Below are 27998 nucleotides of genomic sequence, written 5' to 3'. Positions count from 1 at the left end.
TCCCATTTCATGGCTCCTCCTCCAATGCAAGCAGGACACTCAAAAGTTTAATATTGGTTTGCAAGTTGAAATCCATTCTCAACATACTTTGTAAGAGGATTTTTGCTAAGTTATACTGAAGAAAAGATCAAAACAGATGCACGAGAGTAAATTTAAATTTATTTTTGCTTTGACTACGTATCAAAATTGTGCCGAGAAGATTCTTCCCTTGAATATCTGTCACCAGGCATAGTAGATTTTTCCACTGTGCTACAGTATTTTTGTTCCATGTTTTTATCAATAATTTTGTTAAGTTCAAGTTCACTGTACACCACTACTTGTCTAAGCCATAGTACACATTACGGATTCAGTGGAGCACTGTTGCAAATTTAAACGGTAAATTTAAGTATCCATCAATCACATAAATTGCAGAACTTGTTATAGCTGGTAAATATAAACTTTTACTGATTTTCATTTTCAGTTATAAGTATAGCTCACTTGTCATACTCAATAAAAATATTAGGATAATTAGTGTTTTTTGGCAGACACAAATACAAGATGTAGCTTTACAATTCTTGATGAAGACATTTTTTTGTTACTTAGTTGTCTTATAAACATTAGAATTGGAGTTTTTCACTCCCTCACCCGCCCCCCTGCTCCCCTTCCCCTTAAGCATGCACTGGGACTTTATCTCTCCTGGGCTAACACTCAAAAGCTGCTGTATATGAGTTACTACCTTTCTTCCAGGACAGACGGTACTTTAGATTTGATTCCAATTAACCTCCCCTAAACCATATTATCCCCTGTACAATGATTAATGAAATACAAATACTTCTTGAAACTACAGGGTTCTGCTCGACACCACAAAATCTATAATTACTATAAATTCATAGTGATAGAACAGCAATCCCTTGTATTAAAACAAAATTACAAGCCAGATCCTTACCACAAGAAAAAGCCTGAAACGCATACCCAGGCAATACCCCTCTGACTTCACTGCTCAAGTAAGGAACAGAGAGGACAGGATTTGGCCCCATTAACTTTATGAAATAAAAAAACAAGAACAAAAAGAAAAGCTTTAACATACTAAAATATTAATTTTGGAAAGCATTTTAAATTACTTAATGACCAATATACTAAGTTGAAAGGAAGAGAGCCTGACAAGGGGGCAAACCCATTTTTGAGAACCAGATATACATCCTAATTTCAATTCAGCTCAAAAGTCAAACCATGCAATTATATACCAGGCCCACAACAATAAAGCGTGGGAAGGCTTTTTTTTTTTTCGCTAACATCCTAACATAATACAGTTAAAAGACACCAGACAGGAATAGAAGACAAAGGGAGGAGTACGACCGTTGAAGTTTAATTTCCCCAATAGTCTGTGTTTATAATGCTGTAATCAGGTATAAGCAATGTATTTGATTTGGATATTTAGAGGTCCAACAATAGTTTTCTTTAGAGAAAGTTTTAATCCTTTTTGTTTCTCTCTTTCTTGAGAAGCAAATGTTCTTCATTGGGGTACAGAATGACTCAGATGCAACAGAAGAATAATGTCATAACTCGCCAGTTAAAATTGACATCTGGGAATGTCCAATACAAGGGTCCATAAAAGCAACACAATACCCCAATAATGTAGCTAGTAGTCTCCACAAAAGATGTATTTTTTAAACAGCCTATGTTACAAGGCATGAGAATTCTACGGCAAATTGTTCATCATGGCAGAACATCAAATTAAAATGTCAAGACAGAATTAGGTAGAATATGGAGAGTATGTTTGTGTTATCTATAGCGAAAAGTTAGTTTACTGTGCCACAGCACCTAATTTGTTAGTTCTTATCCCTACTCAAACACTACCTTAAGTTAAACTAACATGCTTGAGATCAAAACCATTTCCCTACATGTTTGTACACTGAGTAATACAATGGCTGTATTCTAACAGAATACCCTCTAGAGGGACTCCACAAAACATAGCAAAAAGGAACAAAATTAACACTATTGTAGGCTCTGCTTCCTTCTCCACATTACATTAACAAATTATATTTGAATTGGATCTCCATGAATGTTTGGATACATTTCAACAAATAAAAAGCAAAAAAAAAAAAAGATTCAAAGTTAAATGCTGGTAAGTTACTGAACATCAATTAAACAGAGTGCCCTTTGGGCTATCTGTAATTTCTATCTGTAAGTTCAGACTGATGTCCACAGTGCTATGTTGGAAAGCACAAGAAATTTTGCATGAATTTGATCACTCACATAGGCAGTTATACTTTGAAAACAATGTTTTTCGCAAGAATTACCAATGAAATAATGTTTTAGGACACAATTGAATTTGAAATAGGTAATGTTTTGAATAGATTTTTGAGTTTTATTGAAATCTTACATGAACAAGAAATTGGAAATACAATCACATCAAGGAACAAATTGCCACGGCTTTGACGTTTTAAGCCAAACAAATTTTGTAGGGCAGATTTTCAAAAAGGTGTGAAGTTATAACAATTTAAAAACACAGTTAACCTACTTCTAGGAATGCAAAACATACAATCATGTTATTTTCAATACAAGAAAACTTAATTTGTTGTAATTTCTTAAAACTACTAAGACAAAGCACTAGCTTTTACTTTTATGTACAGCATACTCCTATGTAGTCTATCCCAAATCCAAAAAAACTGACCAAAACCAGAGGTTCTGCAAAATCATGATTGAACAGTGTGCCATTCCTGCTTTTAAACTGCTAAAATGAAGCCTAAAATGATAAAAGCATTGAAACCCCTTATGGAGTTCAGGAATTCTGCAAGCCCAATAATGTCCAAGTGCATTTATGAAAAAAGAAAACTAAGAGACTCGAGTATATACACAAGAGTGATTCTTCAGCCCAATACAAATGGCAGCCAATCGCTACTGAAGGATGAAACATTAAGCCAATTTTGTTTTGAAGGATGTAGAGCTATAGCCAATTCTATGTTTCCAAAATTCTCAATCCCTCCTCACTTGTCTACTTCCACTGCTGCCCATAAGTATCCTGATAAAATTCCTGGTTGTCATTATTGTAACCATAGTTACCGGCATAGTCACCACCTTGCTGGAGCGGCTGTTGAGCGATGGGTTGGGAACCCCAGTTCTGCTGGTTGTTGGTCTGACGGCGCTTGGAATCAGGCTGGTTGTACCCATCTGCCTTTCTCTTGCCTCCTACGTTGCCCCCACGGTTGCCCCTGGCTCCACGAGCACCACGTCCTCTCTGCTGCTGTGCGGGACCCCCTCTCCCACCCCTGGCTCCTCTTGGTGGTCCCATGGGTGCCCCCCTCTGTGAATAGCCAGCTCTACCTCTTGGTGGTGGTGCTCCCCGCCCCCTAGGTGGTGGAGGGGCACCTCTCCCACCCCTTCCTCCTCCTCCTCTTCCTCTTATAGCATAGCCATCATCATAGCCGTAATAGGGATCTTCATAGCCACCACGGTAGTCATGATAGTCATAACCATAATAATCATCATAATAATCTTCATAGCCATAGTAATCTGGGGGATAGCCATATCCACCTCTCCCTCCACGGCCTCTGCCTCTAATAGGAGGTGGCATGCGAGGTGGAGGATAGTAATAATAGTCTTCATACCTATTAAGAAAAAAAAAAGTACATTAATTTATCTTGAAAAATCTCCCAAAATAAAGTACATGTTTTCCCTTGTTAATAAACAATACACAACATGGAAAAAAAAAGATTCAGTTTCTTCTGAACTAACTTGTATTTCACAGCAGAATTTCACTCTGCAGTTATTACAGTATTGCAAGAATGAACACTCACGCAGTACTTCTGGAGGCCTGCCTGGCAGCCTGACGTTCTTTCCTTTTCTTATCCGGTGGCTTTGCTAACACTATTTCAATTTCTTCCCCTTCTATTTCTTTTCCATTCATTTCATTCATAGCCTATATAAAAATTAGAAGAAAAATATCAAAGACTGATTTCCATTCCAAAGGAAACTAAAACTTTCTGAAAGAAACCAGTTGGTTGGGCTGTTGCAGACTGAACTATGTTCTGTACTTCATTCTCTGTGCTCCTTGAAAGCATAACATGGAAGAACTCTGTTTAAGTCCCTCTTTGCTCACCATATATTCTGAGGCAGCATTTCTTTAAAGAATATTTTCCTTGTACCATAAGGTAAAGGAATCTCAAGCCATATGGAGCATCATATTTAAGAAGTGATAGTGTTGTCTGATTTTTATGTTCCTAGATTCCCTAAAAATAGTTCAGAGAAATGCTGAGAAAAAGTTCTCACTACAAACACTGACACGAGCATTCAGTGTACTTGCAAGACAGGTAGAACGTGTACATGCACAGGAATATGTTGTTTGTATGCGGTCTTCCTAGCTAGTTGAATGTGCTGCATGAGTGTCTCTGGGGACATCAATTATTTTGATACTCAGCTGACTGAACAATGAAGAGATTTGAGGACACAAACTTAAGGGGGGAAAAAAAAGCAACACTGAAAACTGTTTATCTCAAGTGAGGCAACAATCCTCAAGAAAAAGTAATGGGCAACACACAATTTGCAATTCTTACTTGTATGTACAAGAAGAACTTAATATACATATACAAAGTACAATTAGGCATATGCCTTCCTGTTCTTTGCCTGGACTTATCTACCTCACATTTAATATTTCTGGGTACTAATACATGCATTAACAAAGACTTCAAACATCCTCAAAAACATTAAAGATAGTGGTTTATTTACTTGAAAGGAGCTATGATTCCAGTGCCTACTGTACTTTCAGTGAGCCAATTCCATGCATTCTATATCATAATTCTTTCATTAAAAAACAGATGGCACACCCATACACAAAAATGACCCATAAAATTCACAAAACAGTTTAGTGGCCATAAACTGGAGCCTGACAGGGCAGATGTAATAGTATTCTAGCTTATTTCATAGACGAAATGAAGTAGAGTCGAGCATCTATCTTCTCATGTGCCACAAGAAGTTTCTAGATGCTCAAATGTAAAAAAAGAACATTCAGAAGTAAGACCTAGTGGGATCAAGCTGGAGGTTCTATAAAGACATACTATATTAAAACATGTCAGTAGGTGTCACCAACTTACCCCTCCTGTCATAGAATCAGGCTTCCTTACCTTTTCTTTGACATGGTCTAAGACTATCCAAACTGACTTCTATATCATTAAATGAGTGACATTGATTCTAAATCTAAAGTCAGTGTATCCTAAACCCTATTTTGGTAGGCAGGAAATTTGTAAGCAAATAAATGGTTACCAGATGCTTAATAAGGTTGAGCAAGGAAAGATCCTTTGAACTATGCAACCACAGACACAATATACACCATACCACTCAGACTCCAAGGTGTAAAACACTTCCTCCACTACCCTGTTGCCTCCATGCCCTATTGCTTTCAAAATTAAAAGGAGTAACTTCTATACAATTCAAGCCAATGAAGTGTAATCGGTATAGACTAATGTATCTAAGACCAGTTTAGAAGGTCAAAGACAGACACCTTCAAAACTTACATTAACCACCTCTAATGTTTAAGTTATTTAAAATAAACCTTCTAGGGAGCATGCAGAGTTTGTTGGTGGCTTTTTGCCCCCTCCCTCCCCTTCTTTTAAAATAGTCTACATCAGAGTTGCAAGTACCATTCTTCTCCCTTTCACAAGATACTTTTTGAAATACCCTGCAAGTTCTGTGCAGTATTTGTCATCCCAAGAGCTACACACAGCCTTTAAACAGGGGTCTTTGAGAGACAACTGATACCTTCTGTCAGTGTTTCCTCAGAAAAACTGTCTAGGTTGATTTTTTTTTCCTCTTCTCTAGTCTAATCTTCTGCACTGGTCTATACCTCTTTTCCAGTCTACTTGTAAACGTGCTACAGTTTTGGCAAGTTTCACATCCTCCTAGCTAGTGAAATCATAGGAACAAAATTATTAGTGTTAAAATTCTCACAACGGAAACCCTATTACATGGGCTCTACAAAACATCTTAAGATATTTGTTAATTAAATTTCTGAAAGCATCAGTACATAAACTGCTGACATCTGATTTATTTAGGGAAGAATAACCAACCTACCTTCACTGCTGCACCTCTGTCCTCAAAATGAACAAAAGCATAGTCCTTTAATTTCTTTACTCTTTCCAGCTTCCCAAATTCAGAAAAGGATTTCTCAAGAATTTCTTCCGTAACAGTAGTGGCCAAGTTTCTTACAAATAAAACTTTCACCTAGTACATAGGGAAAACAAAAGCTATAGTCTTTAAATGCCAAACATGAAAGTAAACTAACATTAACCAGTAAGATGTTATTCCTTATTCTATGCATTAAGGATTTTTGTCCAACCCAACAGTAAATTCTGTACCCATTTCCAAAAAAAAAAAAAAAAAAACACAATAGTTTTATGCATTTACCTGTATAAAATTCCTACAACTTCTCTCCTTCCACACTTCCCCTTCATGACCAGAAAGATATCAAGAATATCCAACAATGACTTCCTGCTTCTGGGATGCTACAAGTCCCAGTAAAATTTTAGTAATAGACCTCAAGAGTAGCAAAGAATTATTAGCAAATCTTAGGGAAAAAAGAGCACAATGCTGCACTTCAGCTTCACGTCACTCTGAAAAATAGTCTTAAAAGATATCCACCTAGTAGACATCAGCATAAGCAGAATGTAGAATAACCACGTATATTATTAATTTAAAACATGAACAGAACAGCATGTTCCTAATGTGTTACACAGGCAAGTGATTTACGGTGCTCAGACCATACCAGTTTTGATGGCTTACTATGAAAGTGTCCTCTAACTTCTTCCTTTTCCCCAAAACTAGCACTGCTCAGGTGGACCAACTCTACTGCAGCATAAAAATAATTTCTCCCAAAACAGAAGAGAATTCAAGTCCAGGTTTTACATACCTTTGCCATGACTTCTGGATCAGGTTCCTCTACTGGATCAGCCCACTCCACTGTCACAACATTTCCCCAGACTTTTACTTTCCCACTCATCAGGCGACGCCGAGCTTGTGCTGCTGACTTGTGATCTTCATATTCCAAGAAGCAGAATCCTCGATTCTTCTTTTTATCATCAGGTTGATGATACAAGATTACATCCACCAAACCCTCTGAAAAACATGTCTTTAGTATTGAGCTTTAAAAGGCAAGAAGAAAAACAAAAAATCTAGAGTCTACTCTCTAATGCATTCACTTTTTTTTTGTAGCACACATCCTCTGAACTTAACACCTGAAAGAGATGGGGCAGGGGCACGAGAAACAGGGAGGAGAAAAATACATATCCATCCAATTTACCAAGAAACAGGTTGCCTACTAAATGAAATTTTCCAGAACAAACTTACCTCAAAACTATGTCCCAAAAAACATCAACATGAACAATTCAAACATTGTCAATTTTCTATGTTTTGTTTTACCATTTTTACACTTGGGAAAAGCAGTAACATGTGGCATCTCCCATGTCTCAAGGGCAAGATGGAAAAAATTTCTTCCATCTCTCTCCAAAACAAGAGGAGATAGCAAAATGAATATTCACCTTCTGTTTTCACCACTTCCCTGCAGTACTTAAAAAGAGTAATCCTAAAAAAGAAGCAGTAGGTTAAAACTCTCCTACAGGGCAATAGCAGAAGATCAAGATTTCAACCTCTCAAAGCAGAAGCATCCTTCTTGTGATAAACTAGCTTGTTTTCTTCCTACTTGCTGCAGAAGAACTGGGACAGAAATTAATCTGTTGTTATTTCTACAGTAGCATTCTCTCAAACACTTTTGTATTCCCTCCTCTATCATTCTTCAACATTTGGAGGAACAATGTTTGAGGCTCTCCAGAAACTTATCAGCTGTGAAAGTAGAACCTACTGTAGATCCAGTTACAAATGCAGTCTTCAACACTAACCTAGAATGGATGACAGAATTAGGACTTCCACCACCATCTTTCAGAATTCATTTATGCTGTTACCATCCCAAATTGTAGTCTTATATCAATCATTAAAAGAGCAGTAAAACAGACATTAGTCCCTTTACACTCCACCACAAAGTACACGTGATACATAAATTTTTCTACCAGATATAAACTTGGAAAGTAACTTAGGATTAGATTAAATGATACCTGAGTAAGTCATGTAATAGAGATGCAAGAGAGAGGTTCAATGGTATTTCAGGATCAGTGTGACAAACTTATCATGAAGTCCTTTACCTGTGACTTTACTAAACTCTTCCAATATGTTTTCCTTAGTCTTGTTCTTTGGAATTGACCCAACAAATAATCTGTTGTTTGCCACAGAGATGCATACTCCAAGGTGCTTCCCAGGACGGATTTCATAGTTGTCACACTGAGAAAAGGAACAGCCATTCACTTGCACTACCCGATACAAAGTGGATGAAAAGATCCCGATCCCCAAACCATAAAATCAGCTGTTTCAATATCCGCTATCTTTATACATAGCATATTGAATTCACATTCAATCGAGTATTGCAGTCTTAGAAGTTTTTGTTGTTTCAATGTTCACTTAAGAAATTGATGTACAAGAACAATGTGCAACGTACAAGCTGCATGGGGTAAATTAATTCACCTACTGTTTATCTCAGACTTAAAAGCTATTCCTAGACAATGAATGGTGACTGTTTCCTGTGCTTGGAGTCAACATCAGTCATTGCTGCTGTTACTAAAAAAAAAAAATGCATAGAGTTACAGGTACCATGAGTTCTTTCACTTCAATTGCTTTCTTAAACATTAAGCACATTTGCTTCAAGACACTCTAAATCACTGTGCCATTCCCCCCCCTTTCCACGCTTACAGCAGGGATTTTTTGGGCCCTGTAAGTACTAGGCCTCTATAAATTTACCTTCTGAAGTTTTATTTCAGAAGCTTCCCTTGAAAACCAGGTTATTCCACTTGTTAATCACACTTGTACCCACAGTTGTATTACTCTGAACAACAATCCTGATATATCTTTAAAGGCAGGAAAGTTCAACATTTAAAAAAAAAAATTAAGAATTCAAGCAATCTTTATCTTGGGTAGGATTTTTTCAGACAGGACCTAGTGAGACAGAACTCTGATCGCTAGCCAGCTTCTGAAAAATCTCATATACTTCTGCAGATTTTTCAGCCATTTTTACCCTACGTGTGACTTCGGCATACAGCTAGTAGTGCAATATCCTCAAAAACCTTCATATTCAAGAACTAGAACAACGTTAAGGTACTACAGGCTATCAAATGATCACTTCAAAGACAATTTTTTTTCCCTTCAGATTTTGCTTCAGATACAACAGTGATTCGTATCACTATAAAACTTTGTGTTCAACTGCCATGAACTTAATCTGAATCTGTTTTTCAATGTGTATTTTATAAAGCCATTTTACCTAGAATCAACTCCACTCCCATTGATACCTACACATCAAAAGCAGCAGAACCCCTGATGCAGAGAAGCTAAACTTCAAAATTTCACGTTTATTTTCAGTATTAAAAGAATTCTGCTCTTCCTATCAAGGTTTAGTTTTCTTACAAGGTTTATTACACCCCATTTTCCTTTCTTCCAGTAACCTGTGGAAAATATTTCACCTAAATACAAGTCTGACCCCATTACCAGACAATGTTAAGGCAGAAGATGCATGGGTGAAGGGACTCCAGATACAAGGAATATATTCACAAATTCACTTAATTGGTGTACTGGAAAATGGAGGCCAGTCTTTCATCACTGGTGCATCACTTGATACATCTCCTGTCACTTCAGCATCTTCCCCTTCATCTCCCCCAATCACTAGAAATTTAGAGCAACAACTCTGAGCAGCTTCAACCTAAGAGTTAAGTTTCAGAACACCTTTTTTCTTTCTTCAGTGTCAATAACTCATATCCACCATGTTCAAACACAAATTCAGGAGTAATCCATTTCAAAAACAGTAGACTACATACAAATCTAGTTTTAGGACTATAGTTTGATACACTAAATCAAGCCAGGAGACAATTTAGGAAAGGAATATTATGAGTCCATCAATGAGTGCTTTACAAACACCTCACTATCTAACAGATTCCCAACTTGCTTACAGTTTACACTATCTCATCCAGTCTGAAATAAGTTACTCACCAGTTTGACTGCTTCCTGAGCTGCATCTTTGCTACAAAAGGTAATAAAAGCATAACCTCTGTTTTGACCAGAAAGAGGATCCATCATGAGGCGCAGATCCCAAATTGGACCAGCTTTCTCAAAGAGTGGTACCAATTCATCTTCATACAAGTCTCGAGGAATCTTACCAACAAAAACCTAAGAAGGAAAAGGACACAAAGCTTTTGCAGAAATACAGATTTATTTTTAGTACTTCAAAGTTCCTGGGAAGGGAAGTAAGTAGGTTGCAGCAGAAATCATCACAGCAGAAATGCTGTAGCCTTCACTAGGGACAACGTTATTGTATCTCCTACTAAAGTCTTCCGAAGTCACAGTGTTAGGACTAGATTTTGCATATGGAAATGTGCTTTGTAATTTGTATATAAAAGGCTGTACATCTCCACCAGTGACAAAGACAGCTCTCACCCTGTCATAATTCTGGCAACTAAAGACCTTAGTCAGGTGTCTTGTAATACTCCAGGCCAAGTCTTCCTTGCTCTTGAAATATTTTCATATCATTCCCTAGTCCAATCTTGATTAAGAAGTTAGAGACTGAAAAAAAGATCCTTAATAAGTTACCCCAATGCACAATTTCAACTTTAATATACGCTGTAGTCTTATTTCTACTTGTTTCAGCTTACGCTAGCTGAATGCTATACTTGTCTAAGAAAAAACTGAGAATTCTCATTTTTGTTCCTCATACAGTGATGACTATTAAACTTGGCAAAAGTTTGTTAAATATTTCAGTCTGTTCAGCTGAGATATAACTAAAAAGATTTTTTTTTCTAGTTCCAATATTTACAGATATTTGCTCATTTGATTGTTTTAATCACTAGTGTACCAATTATGGTGCATCCCAAGCATGGCACTACAACAGTTACACTAATTTCTATCCAAGCTGACTTAATAAATATGTAACATTGCTTCTTCTCAGATGTACTCTCGAAAAAGGTTCTAAAACCATTTTAGAACATTGGACATTAAAGTGTGCCTTGTGTTGGTAAACAGTTGTCCATTTTCGCACATCTTGGTTTTAATTGCATCACCTAAGCATTAGTTGGGCCTTCAACTTTCATATTAAAAAAACATCTCATAGAAGTTAACCTCATCCAACTAGGTAAAGCCTTGCCATAGTCTCATCCAGTACCATCTGTGCTGAAGGCTTAGCAGACAATTTCAAAACTGAAGAAACTAAGAATAGCCAGAAAAGCATTGATATGGACAAACCCCACAAGGAGAAGGCAGTGACTGATTCAAGGAAAGCAGAAGGCATGATTTTCTTCCAAAGGAAAGATAGATCATTCACATGTTTCTTTACATTATACAGCTATTGTGCAATTCAGTTACCAGAACATTCCTTTAACATAGCTTAAGCTCCCCACTTCAGTATAAATGCCAACTCGCTATGGTTTATTTGCTACTGAGGAAAGAGAACAGTTTTATTATACTGATCACAAGTTTAAATCCAGATTCAATAGGCCTCCTTTTCAGAAAAATTCAGAAATCCCTGCAATAGATGTTTCCATTGGCATTACCTAGAGCATTTCACTCCAAAACATGTGTGCTTCCATTATAGTATCACTTTCATGTCTTTAAAAATGGCACAAAACAGGAACTCCAACTTGCTATTAAAGACTGCGAAACTGTCAGTTGAGCTGTCCAATCTACCACACTGAAAGCCTCTCCATCCCCCTTTCCTTCTCGTTTCTTTGACTCAGTCTCTTATTACCTCCAAAAACTTGAAACCAGCATCAACTCAACAAGATTGCTACAACAGTTCAGGTAATGTTCTCCAGTAGCTAAGATGATCAACAGAATTAATGATTTCCTTCTCTTACATTCATACTTGACCTATATTCTGGAATAACTTCACATCTGTATCTGAGTAACTAGATGTCTCTATGGAAATAATGACAGGAATTTAACTGAATTTGCCTTGAGCCTGTAAACTTTAATGCATTAACAAACTAAGATCAGACAAACACCAGGTGAACATCTTTCAAGTGTGAGAAGAAACATTAAAAAAAGGTTACTTTAAAAAAAGTTAAAAATTGGTCAACAAGCTTGGAAAGAGATTCTGAAATACTAAAGAATATAAGTAACATGCCTTATTTCATTTTTCAGTTCTACAAGACTGCAACAGAAAAGCTTCAGAAAACAGCATTACTGTTGAAACAAAATAAGAGATCTTGTGTAAGCAAGATGCAACTGCATTGTTTCCATGCTTCTGAGATCACTGACCATTGGGCAATGTCAAGCACAAATACAGGCTGAGTGAAGAATGGGTTGAGAGCAGCCCTGATGAGAAGAACCCATGAATGTTGGTTGATGAGAAGCTCAACATAAATTGTTAATGTGTGTTTGCAGCCCAGAAAGACAACTGTATCCATGGCTGCATCAAAAGCAGCATGACCAGCAGGGCAAGTGTGGTGACTCCCCTTTCACTGCTCTTGTGAGATCCCACCTGGAGCCTGTGTTCAGCTCTGGGGCCCCCAGCACAAAAAGGACATGGACCTGTTAGGAGCCCAGAGGAGGCCACAAAGATGATCAAGGGGCTGTACCACCTCTCATGTGAGGACAGGCTGACCTCACAGCAACCTTCCAGTGCCTAAAGGGGGCTACAGGAAAGCTGGAGCGGGACTCTTTGACAGGGGGTGTGGTGACAAGACATGGGTAATGGCTTTAAACTAAGAGAGCAAGCTTAGTTTAGATATCAAAAAGAAACTCTTTGAGAATAGTGAAGCACTTGAACAGTGTGGATATCCCAGCTCTGGAGGTGTCCAAGGAGCTTCTTCAAAACTTCATCACCCTTTAACAGTGCTCTTCATGTGCTTTGCAGTAAATCATTTCCAAATGGCAAATTTAAGTGCAAATTAATGTAGGCTGCATGACTGCTTCAACCCATCCATATCTACAATCATCATTAAAAATATACTGAAGTAAACAAAATTTAGGGTGGTGCAAGGGCCTTTGAGCCCCAACAGTTTTTCCAGAAGAGCAACATTCCATTTGCATAACACATTCTATAGAAGCTTTTTCTAGTTCAACTCCTGCTGGAGTTATTTTACCATTGGTTCTTACATTAGAAAGTTACTATGTTACCTGATTCTTCCCATTCAATTTATTACAGACAAAAGGAGTTTTAATTGCTCCTACATCCCCACTAAGGCAACATTTTACAGACTACAAGATAGCCTCACAACCCTTCCCTGGCATTATACAAATACTGACCGTGCATCCACAGCATAGCACATGGAATACCAATTTACCTTCAGAAAGCTAGAAGTAATTTTACATTTTTTAAAGACATTCGAAGATTGTGTCCAACATATTTATCCAATAAATTTCAGCTCTGAAAAGGAGCTACATAGCTACTCCTATATAAGGATGTGTTTATGAAACAGCTTATATGCAATTATCTTAGTACGTTATGAAGAAAAAAATCTACTTGCAATATTTTTGAATTTTTATTTAATATCATTGAAAAACACTGAAATAGAAGTCTGAAGTTGAAGTAAGGCTTACTTTACCTGGATATCTGTCAGTAAAACTAAAATCAGTGCAGCAATTGGTATAGACTCAAGTCAGTTACTCCTGCTAGAAGTACTGCACTAATTTCAGGGGTGGGAGGGAAGAACAGGGTACTTTCTTCTTATGCCTATCACAGTAGAGTAGAGAGCTGGTATTTTACAGTTATCAGTGAACAGTGAAGTCTCCTGTTCTTCTAATCATGCCTTAAGATAGTACATTCATTTACACCAACAGCTGAAGGATAGAGATGAAGTCATCAGTCGCTTCCTTATTTCATTTTTTAGTATTAACATTAGTCTGGACAGGCAGTATGCACAGATTTTTATTGTTGTGGTTTTGTTGTTTTTTGTTGTTGTTTTTGTTTTTTAAATGCTGTCTTTTATAAAAGATTACAAAGACTTTTCATTTTTCCTGAGTTTATCAGCCAGCTAAAAGATCTTCTTCCATCAGCACACTGAAAATCACCAGAGAAAACGTATTTGCTTAACAGGTTAAAATATGCAACTCAATCTAATTAGATACTACCCCCATATTAGACACGACAGAAACGTTTGTTTTACCACCCAACATTAAGCAATGAAAACACTGAATGCTTGTCTCATTTGCATGAAAGCATCATCTTGAAGTAATGGACAAATGACTAAAATTCCTTTTGTTCCTCATACTCTTAATAAGCTCCTACTTACAAGCTTTTGCTGCATTGGAAAATAAATATTTATAACATTTACTTTTCTTGTCTGCACTTAATCTCAAAAGTTATTGAAATTACTAAGTAGAAATTACTACTATGTAGGCATCCTCCTATTTTGCTAAGCATCTGGCTTTTAGCCACTTAAGAGTTCCCAATAAGATAACTTAAAATTCTGGTTATTTATACAAAACTACCCTAAGAATACTGGAAAATATTTTTTTCAGCATCACTTGTATATACATGTCAGTGAAATGATAAACTACAACTAGCATGGAGAAGGCAGGCTTAAGAGAACCCTAATGTACAGTCATCAGTTACTACCTTCCCATTTAAGGATCCATTCTATTTTTTCATCCCTTCAAATAACTTTTTTTTTTTTTTTTTACTTCTCAGAATATGCAGTTTTTCTTTTAGAAACCATCCTTCCTGTGACACTAAAGCATCTTCTTGATGGTAAACAAGTTTCAGAATTTACAAGGATGCAAAAATAATCTATGCACTGAAAAACAATAAAGAATTTAACCATTTTCTTTAACCTAATCTGATGGCTCCACAACAACTCCTGTATCAATGGTTAGTGAAAAGAGCATGGTCGAGAGTTTAGAATGAACTACAAAACAACCTGCAAGTGACCAAAGCCTTGCCCTGCAGAGAAGGGCTTGGGGAGTCTGCTAGACATAAGCTTGATATGAGCCAGCAGTGCACACCAGCATTCCAGAAGGACAACTACATCCTGAGCTGCATCAGAAGAGTGGCCAACAGGGAGGTAATCATTCACCTCTGTTCTGCCCGTGAGATCACCCTTGGAAGTACTGTGTCCAGGTGTGGGGACCCCAGCACAAGAAGGATACGGATCTGGTCCAGAGGAGGGCTATGAAGATGGTCAAGGGGCTGGAGCACCTCTCCTACAAAGAAATGCTAAGAAAGCTGGGAATGTTCAGCCTAAGGAAGAGAAGGCTCCAGCGGTACCTCATTGTGGCTTTTTAGTAGTTCAGGGGGGTTTACAGAAAACATGGAGAGTGACTTTTTGCTCAGATAGGACAGGGGGAATGGTTTTAAACTAAGAGGGGAGATTTAGATTAGAGATTAGGAGGAAACTCTTTACTCAGAGGATGGTGAGATACTGGAAAAGGTTGCCCAGAGAAGCTGTGGATGCCCCATCCCTGGAGGTGTTCAAGACCAGGCTGGAGTGGCCCCTGGCCAATCTGATCTACTGGGTGGCATCCCTGCCCATGGCGGGGGTTGGAATTAGGTGATCTCTAAGGTCCCTTCCAACACAAGCCATTTCAATGAAATGCACAGCTCAAGCACTTGCGTAACCAAACTAAAGTCTGCCTGTAGTCTGTTAGCAAGATGCAGGCTCATTCATGACCCTGAATTTCTGGATTTGTGTAGTGACTAGATTGCATCCTTTATATATTAAAAAAATATTGAAAATCCTTCTGAACGTCTTGTCTATCAGAAGAAAAAGCAGAGAAAAAGATCTTATAAATTTTAAAGCAGAAACAAAGCAGCATAATATTGATAAGCAATTGATATCAAATATTGATAATTATCAATATTTTCAGATGCACATGACAAAGCCAGTATAAGCAGAGAAGGAAACATTCATGTAACTGCCTGAATTCTCAAATAAATGCCTCCATAAGTGTCGAAGTACCAACACTTACTGAGTTCACTTTAAGCAAAATGCTTTACATTGAAACAGCAAGTCTTTAAATAGATTTTCTTTTATTAAGTTACATTATTTTCTTCCCCAAGCTTCCACACCTTAACTACTTTGTCTCTGTTGCAGAATCTCATCCCCAAAAGATCCAGCTGCTCTTAAAGCCCACCCACTTGAATACACTGATCAGGCTCACCTATATAATCCTGTCAGCAATTCACTGTGACAATCTGTAAGTGTGAATGTTTGACGTTTGACGTGCCCAACATCCAGTTACTCATCAATACCTCAATTTTACTGCACTATGTTCAAATACACCATGAAAGAGTTAAAATTAGTTACCATGTAAAGAATTCCACTTTAAAAAAAACACACAAATTATTCAATGCATAAATATTTACAGTAAAAAAGACTTGATACATCTGTTGGAAAAAAAAGGTTACTTAGTATTTTCTTGGTTATCAGTAGCAATACTTGGGTATACTTAAAAAGAGGTTTGCCATCATCAGTGACAACTCTTTGGAATTGACATATCTGAGCAGGCAAAAAGCTATGAGAATTTTATTCATTTTGTTTAAAATAAGTTTCCAACACAAAAAAAAAATCACAGTCCTACAGAATACATGTGGTATCTTTGCATATTTTTACCCACAGTATTAGAAGAGAGGCTTTTATACTCCTATATAGGCAAAATTTAAGAGTAAAAATATATATACGCGCGCACAGACCCCACCCCACACTTTGTTCTGGAAAGAAATGTTAATAATATAGTCATTTTTGTTAAAAACAAAAATGGTTTGTCTACCAAATCAGAAGATCACATTTAAAATCTTGATTACTGACCCTCATAGCCCAACAGCAACAGCAAAAGACTAAATTAAATTGCTGGATGCTTCATTAATGCAAGGTGTTGAGCACCTGAACAAGTCAAGCTGAGCAGTAATCAGTCTTAAAACCCTTCAAAATGCCAGCATTAATTTGGTCAAGGTATGATACTTGTAACTGGTTAGCTGGGCTTTGCTACAGACTCTCACGCTGATTCACTGGAGAAGCATTTACATTACCTTACCGGAGTTTCCTCAAGTTAACCTTTCTAGCAAGCTTCAAGAAACTTACAAGTAGAAAAATATATCCCTAATACAATTAAACACAGCCAACTTTTCAGCTTTCTTGTGACTTCCTAAAGAGAATAACCACCACCAATAGGACAAAATACTCAAGTTTCCAATCAAGTATTTTCAATCATTAGACACATTGCAATTAAATAACATGAAAGAAATATTATAATGTAATCACCCTAAGTTGGTTAAATGAACTTCTAAGCAACCCTTATGAATATAAAACTGCAAAAATTTACAAGCTACTTGAACTCTTAGTGTGGTAGTTTCACTATCATACCATGAAAGTATTAAGTATGCTTTTGTATAGATTGAAGTGAAAGCAAATAAACAAATAATTAATACTGAGCTAAGTTGTTCTCTTCAAAATAGGTAGTTGTATTGAATAAAAAAAGTAAAGGTATTGAATAAACATACCCCAAAGTCCTTTCTGCTTTTAGTACATTGCATGAAAATCTTTGTTACTGACACTCAAATTCTATTTAAGTCGTAAACAGTCAAACAATTTTCAGTCATGCTTTTGCCTATACATTCAGCTAATACCTATGTTACATTTTAAGCCATGAACCATAATCTTTAATTTGTATGGTCACGTCCAACAATTTCATCATTTATTTTATATTTTAATAAATTGAACATGGCTTTCCCCTGTATATTCCACCTGCTTCTTCCTCTCAACCTATTCCTCTTCTTTCCTGCAGAATACCAAGGCCTAAGACTGATCAAGACACACAAACACAGAAGCAAACTTTCTTCTACAATGCTTAAAACTTTCCTTTATGATTTCTTTTATTTTCCAGTATATCTAATATATTACTTTGCATAAACATACGAAATAATTAGGTTAGTCTGTATATACTGACCTCTGTTCCAATACCAGGCTGAACACCAGAATATACAGTATCTGGAGGAGGGCCCCCATATTTCCTCTGTCCTGTAGTTACATCCAAAGTGTAACCAGTCCTCTCTAGCAAAGCCTGAAAAAAATTGTCACATTAGTTATATGAAGGAGGGTAGTGGGTTGAAAGTATAAATAATAAGATATCATAAGAAACATTTCCTTATTTGCTTCTTGCCACACTTGATATATACCACAACGTAGATATGGACATACAGAGCCTACCCAAAAGTGTTATGTGGGAAGGGTTAAAAAACAACCACCACAAACAAAATTTATTTCATACTGAGGTCACCAGAAACAACTTGTTTTCCTTTTCCCATTTCACTCTACAAGAACATATGTAGTACCACAAGAACTTCAGAACACCAGGCAATTCTTCTCACCCACTTTGTATTTAGGTTTTGCACAACAGAGAAACTGAGTCTCAGTGTTAGTGTATTAACACACTATCTTGTTGAGATGTCCATCTAGTCTCGTAGTAGCTTTGAGCTTGCAAAAGCTTTAGGGTAAAAAGACAAGTAAGAATTCTCAGATATCATGTTCATGCATTTTGGTAATTGTGTAATCAGGCAGATCTACATTTCAAACAAGTACTCTTTCCAGTCTTTCTTTCATACATTCCTTGAAGCAAAGTATGAATATACTTGTCCAAGAAGTATTAATGCTTCTTAAGTACATTAAAATTACGTCAGCCTATGTACACGTAGTACAAAATAAGTCAGTATTTTCTAAACGTTACCTTGATCTTTGCTTCATCTGGTCCCTTTGTTGATTCCTGTACTTTGCTGCCTTGTTTCTCTCTTTGCCTGTAGGTCTTCATAACTCCACATAAAAATGCACTTTTGTTCTGTAGATACAATTTACAAAATCATTAAATCGTGGGTATGAAAAGCCCTGGAAACGCACCGAATCTTACACTCCATACTGTGAAGCCACTATATCAAGCCAATGCAGTAAACAAAGTATCAAAAGAATCCTCTAGAAAAATAGAACAATTAATTGAACAAGTTTGTAAGACTGGAATTTCAAGTAGTATTTTAACCTCATTTTCTCAATAGCACTCATTTTTATTATCTATCAGCTTTTGTTTTGCACTCAAATATCCACACATTTAGGGCAATTTTTTTTTTTTTTTTTTTTTTTACACAGGCCTGTGATTTGGGTTTGAAACATTAGAATACAGGAACAAAGAATTTCTAAGTTTTAACTCTCCTCCTGCCAGTAGTGCCAGAACACTATTTATACTTATGTGCTCACATTCTTGGAGCTCTCACCTTACCTGTACATGCGACAGGTCACTTTCTTTAAACTGCTGTAATACAGAGAGGGCTCCTTCTTCATTAAATTCCCTAAGAGCATCAATTGCTCTTTCATCAAGATCGACATAAGCTACCAACCCTAAAAGTTAAAGATAAAGAAGTTACAGATTTCTATTAAACTTCATACAAACTAAGAACTATGCAGTCTGCTTTTAAAGTCAAAAAGTTACGTTCCATAACAGTTATACATTTAATATAATTACATATACCTACACAAGCATATGAAAGAATATGAGTACAACAATGAAAAAAGTTAAATTAAAATGTATATACCTAAGCATTAATTGAAGTGCAAGATTACATCCCATGTGTAACAGCTTTCTAATGTTTGAAAATCCAACAGTAAACTCTGGGTCACTTCTAATGATTTGGGCTTTGTTTGTTTGGCATTTACTTTAAGTTTCACACTTCATTCTCTTGAATGGAGCTGTTCTACAGTAAGCTGACATGAACATTACATGTATCCTACAGCACGTAAAAAGTGAGCTACCTAACTGAAGGTTAAACACGAAGCACTACAAAATATTAGTAGAATAATTTATTCACTCTTTCCTCCCAATGTTAAAAAAAAACAAAAATCAGTAAACTTCCTGTGTCTAAAAAATTATATTTTTTAATACTCATTTTGTTGCTCTAAGCAGCTTAAGAGCCAGAATTAAAAAAGGTATTATTTTGAGCCCTGCTGTGTACCCGAAACAGCTAGCATTAATTTTACAGGTACAGACTCCCCCAAGAAACATTGGACCAGTTCTGAAGCACTTTTTCTGTTAAAGGTGTTAAAGGATCTTTACAGGTTATTTTTTCCCTTTTACAATGCACTTGCATAAGCTGTGGAGTGTGAGAACTATAGATATTAACATTTGCACTTTTAAAACCACACACAGCAAAAAATACCAAGAACTCCACATACTTTGCAACAGCTTGATCTCCAGAACACACAATTATTTAGTTACTACTTGATTTCAAAAATGCAAAGTAGTGCCAAGCCCAAGGACTACATTTCAGAAGTGATCCTGCATATTGGAAGGCACCTGTATCTTTCAGGTAAAACCTCAGCAGATTAAAAATCTCAAACTTCAACCCCAAATTTAGCTCTAGTGTCAGAAGTAGTTTTGTTCACTGACAAACCCCTGCACAATACAAGTATCTTCAGTGCATTTAAGGAAGTATGAATATGTGTTTTCAGGTCACTCATGCAATGGAATTATACTAGGTAGTCAGGTTCTGGGCTGAAAAGCTTTTAATTCCCTTGAGAACTCCTCACAACGCAACCTAACATACACATATTAGAGCCCCACAAGTTCCTCTGCCCAGGCATTTACACCTTCTCTCAAACCATCAAGTGCTCATCATCATGACCCATAGTTACAAAGTGCGTATCTAAAAGCTGATAAAGTCTTGATGAAAGCTCACTGTGAATGACTTCCAAAAGACATCATCCACATGATCCAGAATGTCATACTGATGATGGTAAGATATTGGTTTTGAACTGCCTTCATTTAATCAGTGGAATTTTGACTCTTTTCAAGAAAAACTATCATATTGCCACCAAGGCATTCAAGATAAACTCATAAAGCAGTTCTATTGCTTCTTGTACATCTGTTCACAGAACACACTCTAAAGAGGAGAAGGAAGCTTCTGTCTAAAGGACAAAATAATAAGGGTGGACAGGATGCTACAAAAATAAAATAGAAAAAAAAAAAAAACATTGCATATAAAGAAACCTTCTCTATAGCAGTTGCAGAGACCACTTGCTACCAGCAAAGCATTACTCCATTTGCTAGATAGCTTAGTCCTTGATTTTGTTAAAAAAAAAAAAAGTTAGTATCAATCTGAACTTTTCAATGTAGTAACCAGCATGGATTAAAATGTCCACTCAGAACAAGAGAGAACACAAAATCCACAGGCAGACTCAGTTCAAATGTAGTCCCAGGCAAGACAAGCTAGTTGCTTCCCTCACTAGGTCACCTATCCAGCCTTTGAGTGTTTAAGAATCACTGTGAGGAGTTGACAGTAGAAAAGTAAAAGCAAAATGACGATTTGGATTGAAGAAAAAACGTACAGTTTAGTATGTTCAAACATACATCTTTATTAGATAACTAAGAAACTAGTGTTCTGTGCCCTAAAGCAACTAAGATAACACATACAACGCTAAGGATGTGTCAAATACTTAGTCAATGTAAAACCCAATTTGCCTTTAGGGAAGTCAAAGTAGCAAAACATTCAGAGCTACACAGATCAAAACCAATGTATTTTTAAACCTTAATCTGTAAAAATTTGAAAATGGTATGCCCTCACTTTCATAACCAGTCAGAAACAAGAAATGCATATTATACCTGTCTGAAATATTTCATCAAGTCTCTCTGCCACCTTCTGTGGGAGGCCTGCCTCTATCAGTGTCTTGTAGTGTTCTGTGTGAGTTACACTGGAAGTATCCATTGGTTCTTCCTCTTCTTTTAACTGTACCGCATTACCATTCACCTGATTAGCCATTTTATTATGCTGCTGGAAAAAATTCAGGAGCTATATTACAATAAGCCAGAAAAAAAAAAACTAGTTTGTAGGACAATGCATGATTTATCTAAACTAATTTGTATACATGCTGCAAATGACCTCTATCAAGTTTTATTTAATACTTTTTGGATGCAGCTGATCTAAGTTGCAAAATAAAGTACAACCCTTAATACTGCAGAAAATGTACATGGAAGAATTTACTTTTTTTTTTTTTTAAATGTACTTCATGTACATAACAACGTCTACACTTCAGATTGTCAGCAAGTTAACTGTTTACCATAGCAGCTAGAATGTACTGGGATACGATAACATCCTTCAGAGAAGAATCAGAAGAGCTAGTTCTATTTTCAATTCCCATTCCTCTACTTTTAAAACAATCATTTAAAATTCAGCGAACACATAACCCTGCAGGGTAGCTTAATGTATAAAAATGTCAATACTTGTTTGCTAATTTTCACTTTCTTGGCTTGTTGCCATGTCTTCCTTCAAACCCAACATACTGTGTAAGACTAGCCAAACACTTTCTCACACCACTGTCAGAGCTCTGAAAAGGTAGGAAGAGAAAAATTGCACTGACAAGCACATTAAAATTTCAAGCTGCAGAGCTGTTTCCATGCTTTCAGTTTTACTCAAATAAGAGCTCTAAAAATCACAGTACTTTTTTAGAATATATAACTTACTGGTTTAAAAGGAAGCCATGACTGCAGCATCTTCATTTAAAGACTTGCTTTCAGAATTAACAAACTGATTGCAAATATGTGCACTGAAAAATGCACAGCTATGTTCAGACAATTCCAGTGGGCTTTGCCCAATTCATTAAAAACAGTTTCCATTTCTCAATTAGCCAGCCAGCGGATGTTTAGTACTCTCAAATAAAAAGGCTGACAAAAGACAAGTCAACTACCCAGCAGAGAATATTAGGATGATCAATTTAAGTTCAGAAATGAGATGAGCCTCAGGGTTTGAAAGATAAGAAGTAGATGATTAGCAGTGAAATGATAACCAGATAGACATATGCAGCATGGCAAGAGCAATGCAATTAAGTACTGGAATACAGATAAGAAGATTCAAGAACAGTTTTGGTTGTTGGTGGGTTTTTTTTGTGTTTTTTTTTTTTTTGTCAGGGTAGGGGTTAAAAGGTGTTAGACTCTGAAGCCCTAAGCTATTTACTGTGCTGAAAAAGAAAAAAAAGTCTCCAAAGACAATCACACCTACAACAGTCCTTTGTATACCCATCCCTTCTAGATGAGAGCTAGTGAACTTTTTGGAAGATATCCTATGATGACTTGCAAGCTCAAGCAAGAAAAAAAGTTTTCCTTCAGACAGAAAAGTAATGATTTTTACTAAGACTGTCTTGCCTTGAAGGGCAATTTTAAAGAGAGATAATACAGCCTCATGTTGTTTCTTTAGCAGTTGTCACTTCTTTATGTGATTAACAAAGAACGGATACAAAGTCTTTTATAGCTACATGGCATATATAGATGCATCCTGTTTCTTGACCCAGAGAAATTGCTTTCTAACCAATTCAGTTTGCTTCAAAACAAAGTTGCTTAAAAGCAACCATGAATATAGCCTAACTACAAAATAAAAAAATGCTACCTGAGGACTACAGTAATGCTTACCTAACATTACAAGTGTTAACTAAGCACTCCAAGCACGAACTGAAAAACAGGTTTCTATAGGTATGCATACAAAAATCATGGAAAGAAGAAAAAAAATCAACCATGTCTGCTTGATAGACTGCCACTGTAGTAACTCAAATTTGAAACCGTACCGGGCAAAAGGGGTTTAGTTAAACTGAAAATGCTTCAGGTCAATCATTCTAAATCCCTCTTCTCAAAAGTGAGGATGATACAAAAAATACACACGCAGATTTTTGTTTTCACCTCCTATTTGCCTTATAAAAATCTGTTACTTACACACACACACAAACAAGAATTGTGAAGCTAAGCAAAGACATTAACACAGAAGTGTTTAAAACAATTACAAGTGACTTATGCTGCCTGAAAATTTGCCTTTTTTGTCAAACAAGAGTGTTTACAAGTGGCACATTCCCATAAATTTAGCACTGCTGAACACATTCTCGGACTTGCCTATAACTGAACAAAAGGCTGACAATGATACCATGTCAGGTAGAAACCCCTTATCTGCAGTTCAATAACTCATACCCATGATATACAAGATTTGCAGCCTAATGTATCTACCTTCATCACAAAACTGTGTGGAGCTGTATCTAATGCCTAAGCATCAGATTACTACACAGCACCACAGCTGATCAAATTATTTTCTAATTAGGTTTTTAGACAACATAAATTAAATCTTTGCATGTTAATTCACTTTTTGCTTAAGAACTAGTATCCTTGTGAAGAACTAAATTCAAACGTATTCTGTGTTCACCAGCCATTAAAGTTCAGTTTAGCTGTTCAAATTTCAGCAATTTCCTGTCCCAAAAACTTAACTTAAAAAGACTTTCTTAAAGAAATTTTCTCTGGGAAGTTTTTGAAGTGACATAGCTGTCAGCATATTTGGGTCCCACCAGTATCCAGAAGAAATGTATTTTTCACAGTTATAGTAAGAAGTTCCCTGCTGGCTTCACAAGCTGGGCCAGAAATCTGAGGTTAGGAGGACTTCACACATCCTGTGTGATTACCAACAAGCAAAATTACATCTCTTACACCACTGAAATCCTAACTTCAAGTTCCTCAGAGATGCATGAGTGAAAGTCATAACTGTAGTCATCTTTTTCAAAATCACTTTGCTCTCCTGCTAGAGAGCATCAGCTACATGTAGCCATCAAGTTGTTTTGTTTTTTTTATTGACTTAATTAGTAAGGAAAACACAGAATGATTTTAACAACACTTTTTATTCTCCTCTAAAAGATTTTAAAAGCATATTAAAGAAAGAGGAGCATTATCTATGTTTGTATATGCAGTGTTATCCACGTGGCTCAGCCCACCCAAGCCACACAGAAAAGCACATGCATGCAGGTAAAAGTGACAAATACTTTACTCTGATATACGTTAAATAACTCAAAGAAAAGATGGAGACTGGTTGAATTGCAAAGATTTTAAGTGTTGATTATAAGCAAAGAATTATGTGTATTAGTATGTGTGGGATATGCATTTGTTTTTAAAAACATGCAAAAAAGGATGAATTTAAAACTGCATACACAAAAACAGGCTTACCGAATAAGCAGCAGTAAATACATATTGTGGGCAACTTTACAAATGCAAGGAAAGTTCCAGTGACACCTGAAACAATGCATAGCTTCACCTTCTCAGAGCTGAAGAACTGTGTGTGCAAGTGGGGGGTGCTGCGAAGGTTGTCTTGTTTTAAACTTCACACAATTGTTGACACATCATTGTCAACAATGTTTTTCTGAAGTCCATGAACACTCAACTATATCAGAGGTACTTTTAAGCCATCTACTATCTTTCACTTGGAATTTCTGGATCCTGCATCTCAAAAGACAAATCTACCAAGTGACTAGACTGTTTTTCTTTTAAGCATATTGACAAGTGAAAGGTTTAAAAACTACAGATGTTTCTCAATTAGCCAGAAACAAGCTTATTTTCATGCCTAAAACAAATAAAATAAAATGGCTCATATTTATTTTTTTCCCTTTGGAAAAGAAAATCTAACTCAACGCACACCTGAGCCCGGCAGCATACAGTTTCTTGAAAACAGAAGCTTAGCCTGAGAACAACAATCACTGGAACAGCCACGAGGTTACTATTTCCTGTATTTCATACCACTCCTCCAACAGAGGTTGCCACCCACAGACTAAGTATAACTCTAGCCAATTAAGTATAACTGCAGTCTAGTTAACTGCAAAAGTGTTTAGTAACAGCTTAAATGAGCAGAAATAGCAACTTCTGGCAGAAGAAAAATACTGTAAACTACCATAACCAACTTCACGGTGATTATCAATACTGTTTTCAGCCTTCTGCAATGTAACTCCTGATTTCATGAAGTTACTGAACTGTACTTGTTTAGCTCAGGTGCACTGGAAGCATAACTAAGTCGTGCATAAAACTGCACCAAAGTAATTCCAAATTGCTTATGTTACTATTCCTGCTATAGAATACATTATTTGTAAGCCAGTAGTATCTGTAGAATCTATAAGAAATTAAAAATAGCATTGGGATAGCATTGGGGTTTTACTTTTTTTTGAAAGTTTGTTTGTTTAAGTGAACCATAGGAAAATGTAATAGCCACTATGAAGGTGTCTTATGCTTCAAGAAGATTCTTGCCAAAACAGGAAGAGAAGAAGCACACAAGCAAGTGGAAGGTAAGAACTCACACTAAAAATACTGAACTGGGAGCTTATTAAAACCTCACTTGTTCATAAAAAGGGAGCATACCAGTAACTTTTATATGAAAGCACTATTGCCATTTCTTTTGTACCATAGTTTATTCAACCACAGAAAGTACATTTTTACAGCTTAATCATGATATGTTTATCAGCATTAATTATGAGAAGATTTGTTTTGAAGTTATCGTCCCCTGAAAAACTTTTACATATTAGCCAGTTTCCAGACCAGTATTTCAGTGGCAGACAACCTCTACAATAATGAGTAGTTAGCACCCTCATCCCTCCAGCACTGAGTTCTCAGCCCTTCCCAATCCATAAACCTATGGAATGAAAAAAAAAAAAAAACAAAAAACGGAGAACCTCCATCATGATGCTGACCAAAAGACTAGCACAGCCCCGACAGAAACTATGCTTCATCTACACAAATGTAAGCAACCTCCCCATCAAGAGATAACTTTACCACAGAGGACAGCAATGCGCACATCTGTGCCATTAAAATACAGCTGCATGAGTAACTACAACATGTTGCTAACCCGAAGTATAAAGCCTCACACATCCTCGTTTTTAACTGGAGTAGGTCATCTGGTAGGTTGGGCTGTACAGAACAACATTCATGGCACTCCAGTTCAAAGTAACATTTCAACAAAAGTGAGCATTGTTCTCATGAGTTTATCCTCAAGGAATTTTTCAGACCTTTGTCTAAGGAAGAAGGAAACATTGCTTCTCCTGACAAAACTACTAAGTTCAGCGTTAGCAGGAGGCTCAAGTATTATACCAAAACAATCGTATTTTGACAGAAAACAGAATCACTACTGCTGGGATCCTCTAGCATAGTGTAAGGGGCCAAGAGAATCCACGCAACTTTTTTCAGAGTCATCTAGCACAGCTTGTGCATATGATGAACCACATTCAAAAATCGATAGGTAAGTAGGTTGTTAAGACCCCGTAACTGGAGCCACATTTACAAAATGAAAATAACAACAACATATTTCAAGATATCTAAGGAAAACTTCTGCAGTTTTGGTAAAGACCTCTCTTAAAAGATCGTTATAAGAAAAACAACGTCCTAGCGACACACTTCTGAAGAGTTTCTCCTTCACAGCATTAGCTGAGTGGCACTCTGAGAGTATTAAAGAGTGCACCCGAGAGCTCCGAGTGCAAGGCAGTTCTCATTCCCCACAGCCCGCTATATCGCAACAACCGCTACCCCAGAACCGGAGCGTGCCGCGGCACCGACGGGTTTTCTGTCAAGGCCTCCTTCAGCCTCCCTCCCACATCCCGGCCGTCAGGGCGCCTCAACCCTGAAAACTTCGACGGCCAGGAGGGGACGGGAAGGACCCTGCCCGCGCAAGGGACACGCCGCAGCCAACCTCGGCAGGGGCGCAGCGGGGGCAGCCTCCGCCCGCCATCGCGCCGTGCCTCCCGGGCAGGGCCCGGGCCCGGGCCGGGCCACTGCCCCCCCCCCCCCCCCCCCCCCCCGCCAGGCCCGCCCCCAGCGCCAGGGCCCGCGCGCGGCCCGCCCGCTCCTCCCTCCCCCGGGCCCGCCGCGCAGACAGGGCCGCTCCCGGCGCCGCCCCCGCCCCGCTCTCTCCTACGCGGCGCGAGCGCCCCGGGCCCGCCTCCGCCAGCGCCGGGCCTAGCCCGAGCCCGCCCGCCCGCCCCGCTGCCGGCCTCCCCCCCCCGGGAGCCCTCGCCCCCTTTTCGCGGAGCCCCCCCCCGCGCGAGGCGGCCCCCTGGGGACTCACCGGAGCGGGGCCTGCGCGGCGCAGCTCGGGCCCAAGCAGCGACGGCAAATGGCGCGCGCTCCTCCTTCTCCTCATGGACGGCGGCGCGACCCCGGCAACACGCGGGGTTTCCCGGAACTGTTTCCAG

General features: G+C 37.7%; 1 protein-coding gene across 3 annotated transcripts; it reads right to left on the bottom strand.

The window, feature by feature from the left end:
• Positions 1-27994, bottom strand: HNRNPR (heterogeneous nuclear ribonucleoprotein R). Of its 3 annotated transcripts, none has more exons than XM_084300562.1 (11): positions 27872-27951; positions 21634-21802; positions 19258-19376; positions 18718-18825; positions 17941-18054; positions 10054-10230; positions 8166-8301; positions 6881-7086; positions 6046-6195; positions 3777-3898; positions 2-3587 (listed from the first exon to the last, which is right to left on the bottom strand). In XM_084300562.1, exons 1-11 carry the CDS (start codon positions 27944-27946, stop codon positions 2975-2977), a joined length of 1989 nt encoding a protein of 662 aa, XP_084156688.1. In that variant the 5' UTR covers positions 27947-27951; the 3' UTR covers positions 2-2974. The 3 variants fall into 3 exon arrangements, with proteins under 3 accessions (XP_084156689.1, XP_084156688.1, XP_084156690.1); XM_084300564.1 differs by having other exon boundaries at positions 3-3587; positions 21634-21799; positions 27872-27994; XM_084300563.1 differs by lacking the exons at positions 19258-19376; positions 21634-21802 and having other exon boundaries at positions 1-3587; positions 27872-27978.
• Positions 27995-27998: the final 4 nt, after the last annotated feature.

Source organism: Netta rufina, assembly GCF_964035555.1.
Source record: "Netta rufina genome assembly, chromosome: 23".
Classification (NCBI taxonomy): Eukaryota; Metazoa; Chordata; class Aves; order Anseriformes; family Anatidae; genus Netta; species Netta rufina.
This window is presented reverse-complemented; position numbering and strand designations above follow the sequence as displayed.